A 14,089-nucleotide genomic window follows, 5' to 3' on the forward strand; every position below is an offset into this window, starting at 1 on the left:
GCTAATCTTTGTGGTGTTACAATAAAAAGGCTGTAAACTGACTGAGTTGAAATCATAGAGTTAAAAATAATAGAGCGGGCACCCGAAATCCCCTTTGGTTGAAATCACTATGGTTGAAATACAAATCTGCAACGTCTCTGTGGCAACAGAGTTCGATAGGACACTCATGCCAGTGTAACGCCATCGCGCTTGCGCAGAGCAGACGGTGAGTGTGTTGACAAATACCGGGGGAGGGACCACTGCGTCGTAAGTACATCTTTGTCCAGATGATGGCATATTAACAACGATCCAACCCTGTAAGCTAAATATAACTTATCAAATGTCGTTTTCCATCCTATCTGCCGGCTAGGGCGAATACGCATACTCCATAAGGCTCATTAACCACGGCTATAAGGAAAAGTGCTTTGTGGTAGAAACATCTGCATAAAACCGCTGGGGCCGAGTAGCATTGTGTAGGATCCAGTAGCAGTGTAGCATCTACCGTGCATTACAATGCAACAACCACGGTTCAACTCATCTAGCTTCCTGTGCACGCTTTGACCGCATAGAGTCATATTCTTGCGCTGGTTGCAAACGTTTGTTCACTCGTTTGTTTCGTGTTTCTCTTTTCAAACTTGTGAACTTTCTCCTATAGTCTGGGCTCCAGAGTGAGTGAGTGAGTGAAGGCGGTCTCCTCATCTAAAGACTGTTGTTGGTGGAGGAAATGAAGAGGTTAGAAGAAACTATTATTTGGGGTGGAATGCATACCTTATGAATGAAACGGCATATTATCAATACTAATCATAAATCCACCACTATATCTCTGTATGCAGTCAGCAGAAGAGCCCGGACCCAGATGGGACCATTCCTGTCAACGAGGAAGGTTGGTGTACTGTATTGTCAATAAAAAGTTGAAGTTTTGACCCTGATTGGAGTTTTGGCTTTGAAAATTAGGATGGTTTTGCAGTAGATTATAGAATTGAAACATGATACAACGTGTAACCTACTTATAACCTACTTATAATGGGAATTTGACAAAGTCCACATCTGTTTTCTCAGGGTCGGTAGCCACAGCAGAAGCTCCAGCTGCTATTGCCACCATACAGTCTGCCACCACCTTCTCTGACCAACCTATCAAATATCTCTTCAAGACAGAAGGAGCTGGTGGGCAGGTAGGATTTAGGGAAACGGTCTTTCCTTACAGTAGCTTCTCATGTTCATTTTGTATTCAGAAACGTCAGGAGGGAACAACCAGGGAATGGATCGAACTACATCATTATAGTGCTTTTTAGGGGTTACAGCAATACAATCAAGATCATAATAGTGGAACTAGATATAAAAATGACTTATACAGCTCAGAACTGAGAAGAACTTATTGCCAGTGTAGCATATGGAGGACACGCATGGATCTAGTTCTGGTTTTCAGGTACCACATGAAACATGGAAAATGACAATTTAAAGATAAACGTGAAAATCAAGTCAATCATCAATATAAGTCAGTTTTTCAGCTGCATTGTTTGTGAAAAGAGCTCAAAACACAAGATGGTGGGTTTGCTGATTTATAATTAATTATGAAAATCAGTTCTTATATTTATTTTAATGTTGTATGTTACATATCTGAAGAGCATATGCCCCTCTGAATGGATGCCATACTAATAAGACCCCATGGGTTTCCAGCAGTGAACCATGGCATCCAGGATACATGTAGTTGCTTTTTATCATTGACATTCCTAGGTCATTATAAACGCACAACAAAGTTGGTAATTTAAGGGAGCAATAAGCTAATATAGATGTGAGCATCATTGGAATAATCAATTGTAAGCATTCCAGATGTGCTGTATAATAAATAGGGCTGTATAGAATTTATTCCTATAGATTTCCAGGATGAAAGAGTATACTGTACATTCGAAAGACTGTCATACAGGCTGGTGCACTGAATTGAGGAGGCAATATATATCCCTTATTCCCTTTTGTATTTTATTATAAAGCACATAGATGTCTTTCTTAATACAAAGATCTGTGTACTGCAGCATATCCAGGATAGAAGCAAAGAGCAGAGAGAACCAGGGAAAGTCCAACCAATCATAAGCGAGAATACAATCACAGACTATATGAATGACTCAGAGAATATGTGATAACAGAATGATACTGTATTATGTTTAAGCATGAATGACTGCTGAACTGTGTGTTAATGTCATTGTTATCAAAGGTGTTGTGTTCTTTTCCTTGGACAATGATTACACTGGTACTAATAAGCAGAGTACATAGAAATAAGGTTTAAGCATCAAGACACATTTAGCATTACTGTAAAATAGGGATAGTGAAGGGAAGGAAAGGACTGTATGTAATGGTTCATGGTTGGCAGTGTTCGCCTTGGTGTGTCCACACACAAAATACTCGGATGCAGTCTTCAGTTAAAACTTTACTTAGTATATGCAACAGCACAGGCACATGGCAATAGTAGGGGTATGTGTGGTCTAAAGAAAGGAAATTAATGCATACTGTATAGATTTTAGCAATCATAACATAAAATATCATAATAGGAAAATAGTACATTCATCATCACACAAAAGGAAATATCTGCATTAGCATGGTTCCTATAACTACGTTATGTAAGTACTAATAGTCATCAAATAACATCTCCTGTGGCCTGTAACATGTACTGCTCTCATCTAATTACAGAACATTCAGCGGTATGGAATAACATAGAAGGAAACATCAATATCCCAAACTTATGGCAGAAATAAATGCAGTAGCACATGGTCTGTTTCCCATTAACCAAACAATTAGGCTCAACACAAACATGACGTATGACTTCACTTTAACATAAAGCACATCTCTGCTGGACTTCCGGTTTGACGGCGACAGGAAATGGCAGGCTAAAACAGCGCTCCTCCACTCACATATAAATTATCCCCAAAAACACTTTATATAACATTCAATATTCGTCACAAAGTAATGGACGGGGACAAACTCGGGAGGGCTGAAGGTGGAAGATCGTCACGGTTGCATAAGAGCGATAAATCAGCCATGGAAAAAGACGTGCATGCTAACGCTAACCCTGCTAGCATGGAGGCTAGCGCGGGGGCTAGCACCCAAGCTAAGCTGTTGGCTAACATGTATACAGAGATCATGGCAATCCGACCTGATATGAAGAAAGAACTCGACTCTCTCCGTGATTCATTGAGAGAGGACATGAAGAAAGAATTAACAGACTTCAGAGACGAGATTAATCAATCCCTGGGCGCCATGAGGGGTGACTTGGAAACTACAATAACACGAGTAGGTGACGTTGAACAACGTGTTGTGGAAACAGAGGAACGTAACCTTGAAGTGGATGAGGCTCTCCAGGCTATGATTCTACTACATGAGTCGACCCAAGCAAAGCTTTTGGATCTTGAGATGCGCGGAAGACGAAATAATGCACGTATTTATATGGTCGCAGAGGGAGAAGAAGATGATAACATGCTGGACTTTGTGACCAAGCTTCTGACAACAGAGGTGGGTGTACCGATTGAAACAGAGCTGAAAATACAGCGATGTCACAGAGCCCTGGGTCCAAAACCACCGAGGGAAGCCCCACCGAGATCCATAATAGTAAATTTCCTAGAGTACTGCACCAAGGAACTAGTGATATCTACTGCATGGAAAAAGGGAATAGTTCTCTACAAGAACAACAGAATCTACTTCGACCACGACTACCCAGCAGAAATAAAAAAGAAAAGAGGAGAATACTCTGACATAAGAAAACTACTCCAGAAAGAAGGGATCAAATTCCGCACTCCACCCCCTGCTAAGCTTAAGGTCTTCTTTGATACTGGGACCAAGACCTACAATGATGCAAGGGAGGCTGCAAACGACTTGAGGAAGAGAGGCTTCCCTCTCCCTGAAAATGGGGAAACGTCGCCATCTAGAGGACCACAAAAGTCATCGTCATCATGGACCAAGGCAGGAGACAAGCGCAGACAGCAGATCATCCAACCACACCAGATAAGACAGAAACTACGCCGCTTCCGCCACGACCAGCAAGTCGCCCAAGAGGACGCCCAAGAGGACGCCCAGGAGGACGCCCAGAAGGACGCCCAGCAGGACGCCCAGCAGGACGCCCAGGAGGACGCCCAGAAGGACGCCCAGCAGGACGCCCAGGAGGACGCCCAGAAGGACGCCCAGGAGGTCACCCAGGAGAATGAGGCGACATGATAACACAAGCAGGGATGTTTCAGGTTACTGATATAATAATGTTCTCTGATAATTTAGAAATACTCTGATTTAGCTTTCGATTATATTATTTTTTCTTCTTTTTTCATGTTCACAGGCTGATTTATTTTAATTTAATTTGTGAACCTTTCAGCTCAAAATAGTTATAATGTTCATAAAGTGAGTGACCTGAGCTGAGATAGGCTGCCATAGCAGAGCAGTATGCTAACTAAAGCATTCTTAGGAGCTTTTTTTGCTCCACAGAGGGGCCCTTTTTTCAAGGCAGGACTTCCCCTCGATTTCAAGGAGCACTTTTGTCCTCCAGTTGTGGAAGTCACTTTAAGTTTTCTTTATCTTGATGTTATTGTCTATTTTTGTGTTTTTTCCAGTTTGAATTTTAAGGTAATGTGTTGTAAGTTGAGGTGGGCAAAATCAGACCGAAGGAAACAACCGCAATGGGTTATCAGGAATACAGGGTAATAACTCTCAATGTCAATGGGTTGCATAATCCAATTAAAAGAAGCAAGGTTATTTCAAAAATGAAAAGGGAAAAATTACAAATAATCTTTTGGCAGGAGACGCATCTCTCTGACACAGAGCATGAAAAATTAAAAAAGATGGGTTTTGTGAACACATTCTATTCTTCTCATGATTCAGGGCGTAGAAGGGGAGTAGCCATTCTACTGTCTAACAAATTAAATTTTCAATTGATAACACAGATTAAAGATAAGGAGGGACGTTACATTTTGGTTAAAGGCAAGATAGACAATAAAGAGGTGACCTTGTTTAACGTTTATATGCCACCAGGCCACGATAAATCGCTTATTCAAAAAATGTTTAATCTTTTAATTAAAGAATCAACTGGAGTGGTTATATGTGGGGGAGACTGGAATGTACAATTACATAAAATTGACTCTACTAATCAACATAAAAAAGTGAACCAATACTCATGCATTATGAGAAAAATGCTGAAGGAATCTGGCATGCTAGATATATGGAGAGAACTTCACCCCACAGAAAAAGAGTATACTTTTTATAGCTCCCCACATTCCGAACACTCTCGAATTGACTACTTCTTTGTCCCAGCCACAGATAGACATAGGGTAAGTGAGTGCAAAATAGGTATTAGGGATGTGTCAGACCACTCAGGTGTATATCTTACCTTACATCTAGATAATAAAAAGAAAAACTCAATATGGAGACTCAACAATAGTCTTCTGAATGACAATTCATGTAAAGAATATATCAGGAAAGAGCTAGGGGATTACCTACTAAATAATGACAATGGAACAGTTACTCCAAATGTTCTGTGGGATGCTTGGAAGGCGGTTTTGAGGGGTAGACTTATAGCATACGCTGCACATAAGAAGAAGCTAAAACAAGGTCACCTGTTAGAGTTACAATCGAAAATGAAGGAATTAGAAAATCTGCACTCTGTTCGAAAAGACTCACAGACGCTAGCCCAATTGAAATGCTTACAACAAAAAATAAATAAGATCTACAATGAAGAAAATGAGAAAAACATGAGGTTTGTTAAACAAAAATACTATGAGACTGGTCCTAAAGCTATGAAACTCCTCTCATGGAGACTGCGTAAACAACAAGCTGATAGAAGCATTTATAAAATAAGGAACCCAAGAAACAATACAATGTGTCACAACCAGGAAGAAATACAGCAATGTTTTGAGATCTACTACCAGGACCTCTATACCCAGCCAGATAAAGCTGATTCAGCAGCCATTGGCAACTTTTTGAATTCTCTGGACCTTCCCTCAATAGGTGTTCAGCAGAATAAGGCACTGACTGCTGAGATAACAAGTACTGAGGTGGATGAAGCCATATCTTTGTTGAAAACAGACAAAACACCAGGGTCTGATGGCTTCACAGGAGAAATGTATAAAATGTTTAGGCCTGAACTATTACCTTTACTTCTCAGTTGTTTTAATTATACCCTTAAAGAGGGCCATATGCCCCAATCTTGGAGTGAAGCGCTGATTTCAGTCATTCCCAAAGAAGGTAAAGATAAATTGGAATGTAGCTCATATAGACCAATATCAATATTGAACATAGACTATAAACTATTTGCAGCAATTATCGCTAGAAGGATGGAAGATATTGTCTCGGACATGATAGATCCTGACCAAACAGGCTTTGTTAAAGAAAGACAAACGCAAGATAGTATTAGGCGGACACTCCATGTGGTTGACTATATGACTGAGGAAAAGATAAGTGCAACGCTAATAAGCCTGGACGCGGCTGCTGCCTTTGACAGTGTAGGCTGGAGCTATCTTTACCAGGTTTTAGAACGATTTGGGTTTGACGAGAAATCAGTGCTATGTATAAAATCTCTTTATTCATCTCCCACAGCCAGAATAAAAATTAATGGACATCTAACACGCTCAATCAAGCTAGGGAGGGGTTGCCGCCAAGGCTGTGTTTTAAGCCCCGCCCTCTTCGCGTTTTTCATCGAGCCACTGGCCCAGGCAATTAGGGAGGACCCAGAGATTCAGGGGGTATCAATCGGGAACACAGAATACACGATAAGCCTATTCGCGGACGACATATTGCTCACATTAAAAAATCCAGAGATTAGTGTACCCAAATTGATGACAACCTTGAGCATATTTGGAACTTACTCAGGTTATAAACTGAACACACACAAAACCCAATTACTTACTTATAATTTTACTCCAAGTTCAGAACTGCGATCCAAATTTGACTTCAAATGGGACGCACTAGCTGTCAAATATTTGGGGGTTTGGATTCCAAAAGATATATCTAAAATATATGACAAGAACTATGGTCCTGGTGTTAGGTCAATTAAAGCAGATCTTGACAGATGGTCCCTGTTGCCACTAGATATGTCGAATAGAATAGAAATCATCAAAATGAACGTTCTACCCCGCTACTTGTATCTGTTCCAATCACTACCTGTCCCAATCCCCTCTAAAGACTTCAATGAATGGAATAAGATGATCTCAAGATTTATTTGGAACAGTAAGAGACCCCGGGTCAAATATAAAACCCTACAATTACCCAAAGATAAAGGTGGATTCTCTCTTCCATGTATGGAGGATTATTTTACTGCGGCCCAATTAAGACCACTGATGTGCTGGTGCAACCCAGAATATTCGGCGAAATGGAAGAAACTGGAACTAAGTCAATTTGATATACCTGCTCAGTCTATACTAGGTGACAAACGTCAATGGGCCCTTCACCAGAACAAAGTAAATAGGTGGATTAAGGTGGCACTGGGGACATGGTTCAGGATCTGCAAAAAACTGCGTCTTGATAATCATATACGAATATTGAAATGGGTGACATTTGACTCAGAGTTTAAACCATCCAATATGGATAAGCGATATAGACAATGGGCGGAAAATGGCGTAACAGCCTATTGTACATTATTCAGCAAAGGCATTTTTGCATCCTTCAGTCAAATGTCAGACACCTATAACCTTGGGAAAAATGACTTTTACAGATATCTCCAGGTCAGGGATTATGTCAATAAGGAAATTAAACAGGTAGAGGGTACAGAACCCAATCTGGTTCATTTATTTATGAATGCGTACAAAAATAAGGATAGTAAACACCTCATATCACAAACCTATAACAGATTACAAACCTCTAAAATCCACTCGACTACTAAAGTCAGACAGAAATGGGAAAAAGAATCGGGCCTGGAGATATCTGAGGAGGATTGGAATGATATTTGGGAAGGTCAAACAAGGACAACTAACTCAAGGGCTTGGCGGGAATTCGCCTGGAAGAATACTATACGTTACTTTATCACCCCAAAATTGAAAAGCCATTTTCGGGGTTGTCAAGGACAGGGTCAATGTTGGAGGCATTGTGGTAAAGTGATGGCAGATCATTTCCACATTTTTTGGGACTGTCCTTTAATTCAACCCTTTTGGCAAGAGGTCATCAAAGAAATTAGAGACATTTTTGGAATAGAAATGGATTGTTCTTTTGTTACAGCTTATCTGGGGAAAATCCCTGCTGAACTCATGAGCCAGGACTTATATCTGTATAACATCATTTTGGTTGCCTGTAAGAAAGCCATCACCCGGAAATGGCTACAGGCCGCACCACCGACCAAGGAAGACTGGATTACAGTTGTCAATGAGATAGACTCTATGGAGAGTCTGACCTTCTCTCTTAGGCTGAGAGCGGAACAATATGCGAAAAAATGGAAGAAATGGACTTCTTACTGTTTGATGAGAAATGTAATTCATTGACTGATTGTTGTTAAAAAAATATATATATATACTGTAATCCATAAATAGGTTAATCTTTGTATTATAACGCCCACCTCAACACAATTTTTTGTATGTTTTTACTTTATTTATTTTCATTTCATTTTATTTCTCTATGTGTCTATGTGTCAATCTTATACTTGTTTATTTGACTGTTGAATATTCTAACTGGAAAACAATAAAAAATAAGTAAAAAAAAAAAAAAAAAAAGCACATCTCTGCTGATCAACATAAACCAAACACATTATAGCACTCAACACTCACTTATCGTCATTGATGCACACAAAAAGGAACAGGTTTGGGTCTGGAGTAGGTAACAGTCAGTTTAGGCTTGCTCCTTCTCTGTGTGGAAAACCAGACTGAGGATTCTTAGCGTCTGAGGCAGCACACTTGTTCTAATCAGTTGATTATCATGAACCTCAGCTGGTACATAACTAGTTGAGGGTGGTATCAATTGGCACTCCACTTTGCCCTTGAGGGCCTTTGCAACAATTACACATTTTCGGATTCCTTCACAGCATTTTAAAATACATTCTTGAATACTCATAATCAGCTAATTTAGAACGCTACAGGACACTGCCACGGCAAAGACCAAAGTATAGGATGTTGAATCACTCTTGCCATGATAATGTGGCTCCTTGACTTTTGCATGATGGTGGAAAATGTTTGTTAGGCACTGCCCCCCACCCTCACAATTCTAATGCTGATCAAATTATTCAGTGGATAACAGCATTGTCCACAGTAAAGCTAGAGCAAAGGTTTATATTTATATTTCCTGTCATTTTCTTTGCCCTCTAAGAACGTCATCAGACCTAACCCATCCCAGGAATGGGTGCATTTCTCCTTTCCGACATGTCTCCTTTCCGACGTTGACGAACCCTATACCTAACCCTAACCCTAACCTTAACCGCACGCGGAAGCCACTAGTCGGAGTGGTGAGATGTCGGAATGGAAGGAGCACCCCCCCAGGAATGTGTTCTCCCACACCATGACAGAGCCACTTGAGCCATCTCCTTCTCTAACCTAAACCTTAACCTAAACACTTCACCACTTCTGATTGATTGACTCACCAATTAAAAAACAAAATGTTATATTCAAAACCAAATGTCTTTATTTTTACATTTTTTTATATGTGAATTGTGACAGGTGACCTACAGAGTGATCCAGTTGTCGGACGGTCAGCTGGAGGCTCAAACAGATGGAGGAGCCGCAGTCAGCCTGGTCACTGGGTTTCCTGCTGCCACACAGGTGACAATCCAAACTCTTTCTCAACTCCATATCACAGTTCACCACATTAACATAGTCACACCATTTTCATACCTATATCTCCATCATTAATACACACTAAATACTGGCCAACCGACACACTCAACAAGTTCTAATTTTATAACAGTGATGTGCAGTGTTTGGTTTTTATGTAGCATGTATAATATAGCTGTCAATAATTTGTTGTTAACTGGTGTACTGAGCCTACCTAAATACCAAGTCAACTTCCTAGTTCACATGGTGAATAAAACTATTCTATTTATGAACAGGGTTTAACTTACAGAGACACACTGGGCCTTATCGTGCACTCGGCGCAAAGCAGCGCAATTGTTATTGCTAGTTTCCAACCACCTTGGTCTTTAAATGAGGTGTGGTTTGGGCCCCGGTTAAATCCTGTTTCTCTCTCTCCAATGTACAAAAAAAAGCTAGTAATGACGCTTGAGCTGTGCTTAAGTTGGCACCGTGTTGCACTGGGTGTGTGTGTGATAGGGCCCATTGTATTATGTGTCCACATAACAGATACACTCTGTGTCTACAGACAGTCTCTCTACAGACACACACTGCCTTTACAAGTTTACATACAGACACACTACATCTACAAGCACTGTCTCTCTACAGACACACTGTCTTTAAATACAAACACACTGCCTCTCAAACGTGGTCTTTGTACAGACACACATTAGTCTCAGCAGCTCTCTGTTGACACACCCTGTATCTACAGACACACTGTGGGCCTTATCTTCCGTGCATAACTTAAAGGAGTAGTTCACCCCAAAAATTACGCTAGACCCAAACGTCTCTTGATGTCAGGAGAAGCGTGTGAAACAAAAACGCTGGTGCATGACACTATACTAACTCCTAACGCATAGCACTGGTCTCTGCAGACAGTCTGTACAGACATACTGTTTTGCAGGCTTTCATGCCCTGCAAGCTGAATTGATTCTTACAGACAGCTGATTATTCAGTATTCACCATGCTTGGAAAGTATGGGGATTTTGTTGTTGTTACAGTATTGCACAACACACTCCCCCCCCCCCCACAAACACACACACACTCTCGCTCTCTTTCTCTCTCTTTCTCTCTCACTCACTCGCTCACTCACTCGCTCACTCACTCGCTCACTCGCTCACTCACTCACTCACTCACAAACAGCTGAATTCATGTGTTATGTTTCAGGCTGTGTTCTCCCAGTCAGAGAGTTTAGAGGGAGACACCTCAGAGACACAGTACACATACTACCCTGCCACCATCGCAGACGCCACAACCGCTACCATGGTTACCACCGTACAAGCCTCTGATACCCTGCTGGGACAGAGCACTCCAACAGGTGTGTGTGTGTGTGTGTCTGTGTGTGTGAGAGAGATTGATTGATTGATTGATTGAATACTCTATTAGTCAAAAATGTAAACAGCACAGAGGTACAGTAAAACATTTAGGCTAAAAGGATAAAACAAAAAAGCTCTTGGGACTTATTTCTAGCCTGGGACCAGACGAATCTGTCAGTGCAAAAAAAAATTGCACTGATTTGGGTCTGGCACCGCTCCATAGAGAATCCATTGCTGCAAAATAATAATGCTGCAATGTGATCTGATTTACATTGAAAAGGTATTATTAGCAATGCTAGAACAGGACTCTGACATGGTCACCTTGCTAAACAATAAAGTGAGTATTATATATATTTTTTGAATTCTTGTACAGGCACATTTAACATTCCTTTTTCCACAGGGCAGGTATATGTGATGATGTCACCACAGGAAGTTTTGACAGGAGCCAATCAGAGGACCATCGCGCCACGAACGCAGCCGTACATAGCGTAATGGCACATTACATTATCTAAACCTTTACGGTTTAAATGTAGCTGAATGTAAATAAATAAAACATTAGAACAGCGTTTCTCAACTAGACGATTTTACTTTAACTTCTGTCACAGTCTGAAAACTAATTTCTTCATTCTCCAAACACTTATTTATTGTCTTTGAGTCTGTATTTGTTGCCTATTTAGATGGACACTTAAGTTAATTAGATAAATGTTAGCCATGTTGTTTACAGGTTATTTTAGATACTAGATGTCTTCTTATGATCTATCTTGATTATTTTGAAGCACATTTTATTTGAAGCACATTTTATTTGCACTCTAATCCCTGGAACACTTACTGTGTTGTTGGTTGACTAGAATTCATGTCTCTTACTCCAACCTTGTACTTTTTAAGTCACTCTGGAATGGATGAAAGCATCTGCTACAGTAAATGGCTAAATTGTAATGGTGGATTTTGTGATATCTAAAAGCTAATATATTGTACTGATTGTTTTGTAGAAAACAGGACACTCCTCGGGCTTCGAGAGATGAGAAAAGGCGAGCCCAACATAACGAAGGTGTGTGTTCAGATGCTAATATTTTCATATTCAGATATGCTTTATCAGGAAATACTACCAGACCTATGAATTCTAGATGTCAAGAATCCACCAGATAACAAAATGAGTGTTTTCTTTCCTGAAGTCGAGCGCCGGCGCAGAGACAAGATTAACAACTGGATTGTGCAGCTCTCCAAGGTCATTCCAGATTGTAACGTGGACTACACCAAGACGGGCCAAGTGAGTGTGAGTTATCGAAAACACTTTTCTTGGTCAAATACATGAATATGAATGTGAGCAAAATTGAAGACAATATGATCAGTCCAAACACAAAGCTACAAAGTTAGTGAGTTAAATTGAATGCTAGTAGGAATCAAAGTAGTCAGATGTCAAATGTACATCAGAGTGTATTATTTCACTCCGTAGACAGCTGAGACTAAAGGCACATGAAGGCTCTTGAATTTTACAAAATGTAAAACTTATCATGCCTCATTTTGTGTCTGGTTTCAGAGTAAAGGAGGGATCCTGTCCAAGGCATGTGACTACATCAAGGAACTACGGCAAAGCAACCTGAAACTGGGAGAGGACATCAGCACCCTGGATCGTCTCAGGATTGACAACCAGTTACTGAGGCAGGAGGTAGAGTAAGATGTCTTGAACATCTCTGGGTGGATCGGTGGTTACACAGAATTCACACCGGCAGCAGTAGCGATTACTGCCGATACGTTCTTATGCTAAATAGGTGTGTACAAAACACAGATGATTTCCCAATGAAGTCAAAAGCCAGATGTTAGTGGGTGTACGTGGGTTTTTTTGTCAACTGGAAAAGGGGCTTTACGAACATACAGCTTGCCAGTACCCATGAGCAAAGGCACATTTTCTGGGTGCCCCAAAATACTTGCCCACTGCTCCTAATAATTAGGATGTGATAAATGTGCAGGACAAATTCAGGGTATGTGTAACTGTACATAATAATTCGCATCTCTTCACTGTTACGGTTCTTTTTAGGATCAATTGTAAGATTCTCCTGATCACATTTAGTGCAAGCAGTTGCCCCATTACCATTTGAAGGCCTGTTTCAAAATCAAATCACAGTGGTTATTCCTACATGTTACTTTGGAGTAAGGGCTGGGCCTGGGACACATGGAAACACTGAAGTTCTCCTCATAACCACAACAATGGATACCTTTCATTCTTCTCACATTTTAAGTTAAAGAGCTTCAGCATATAGTAGTTAATGAGCTTAACACTTTTAACATTTTAAGTTGCTCAATCTATCCATTGCATTGCCATGAGCTTGAATGGTAAAAGTGATTCACATTCTACACATCTGATCAGATTGCAAGAGGTTAGCCACAGTCTTTCCATGGGTCATGAAAAGCATGAGCATCTGTTGTGTTTTGTTGATGATTGGTTGCTCAGGTGGAAGACTGGAATTCTAAGAACCAGATCCTGAGGAACTTGCTGAGACAACATGGCATCGTGGGCTCGTCCACCACAGACCCTCAGTGAAAAGAAGTCAAGTGATGACCACACCGAAGATAACGTCAAGCCAAAATAGTACTTGAAATGCGTGACCTGCTCTCATCAAATCAGTCAGATGTCGCTCATACTCATGTGGAGTTAAATGTGAATTTATGTAAACATCTTGATTTTTGTCTGTTGTTGGCTTTTATTGGATTACAATCAAAACGAGGATTTTAGGATTTGTAGATATTGTTGCCCCATTCACATAGGTTGGAGACTTGTGGGCTTGTATGCCTGCCTTTATAAAAGACAATCGCTAGAATCCCTTCAGGAGAAAAATGGAAATCATGTTGAACATGGACATTTTGGCAGTAACACACAAGAGGGAGTTCTATAGTGTACTGTGAAATTTTAACACTGCTGTGTCGTGGTCGAACGCCAAGTCCAACGCGATTGTAATTGTTTTACATCATACACTTTGAGGCCATTTTGGTGACAGTTGATATGTGAGTTGCCCAGTTTGTGTGATTATATGGAGGTCAAAAATGATGTTGGTCATTCAGAAGCTT

The 14,089-nt window shown here is 40.5% G+C and overlaps 1 protein-coding gene across 4 annotated transcripts; it reads left to right on the top strand.

The window, feature by feature from the left end:
* The first annotated feature begins 205 nt into the window (after positions 1–205).
* usf1 (upstream transcription factor 1) lies at positions 206–13,821 on the top strand. 4 transcript variants are annotated; one of them, XM_084065258.1, is made up of 11 exons: positions 206–246; positions 635–711; positions 813–862; positions 1,039–1,151; positions 9,582–9,683; positions 10,878–11,028; positions 11,427–11,514; positions 12,016–12,074; positions 12,199–12,299; positions 12,564–12,692; positions 13,476–13,821. In XM_084065258.1, exons 2-11 carry the CDS (start codon positions 704–706, stop codon positions 13,563–13,565), a joined length of 891 nt encoding a protein of 296 aa, XP_083921384.1. In that variant the 5' UTR covers positions 206–246; positions 635–703; the 3' UTR covers positions 13,566–13,821. The 4 variants fall into 4 exon arrangements, with proteins under 4 accessions (XP_083921384.1, XP_083921383.1, XP_083921386.1 ...); XM_084065257.1 differs by having other exon boundaries at positions 235–296; XM_084065260.1 differs by having other exon boundaries at positions 235–296; positions 12,199–12,293.
* Positions 13,822–14,089: the final 268 nt, after the last annotated feature.

Source organism: Gymnoscopelus microlampas, assembly GCF_963454915.1.
Source record: "Gymnoscopelus microlampas genome assembly, chromosome: 8".
NCBI classification, from domain to species: domain Eukaryota; kingdom Metazoa; phylum Chordata; class Actinopteri; order Myctophiformes; family Myctophidae; genus Gymnoscopelus; species Gymnoscopelus microlampas.

What these genes read in the sequence shown, in the direction of transcription:
- usf1 (XM_084065258.1), top strand. An exon ending in CAGAAGGAGCTGGTGGGCAG is followed by an intron (nt 1,152 to 9,581) that starts GTAGGATTTAGG and finishes GAATTGTGACAG; the next exon opens with GTGACCTACAGAGTGATCCA. An exon ending in GCGAGCCCAACATAACGAAG is followed by an intron (nt 12,075 to 12,198) that starts GTGTGTGTTCAG and finishes TCTTTCCTGAAG; the next exon opens with TCGAGCGCCGGCGCAGAGAC.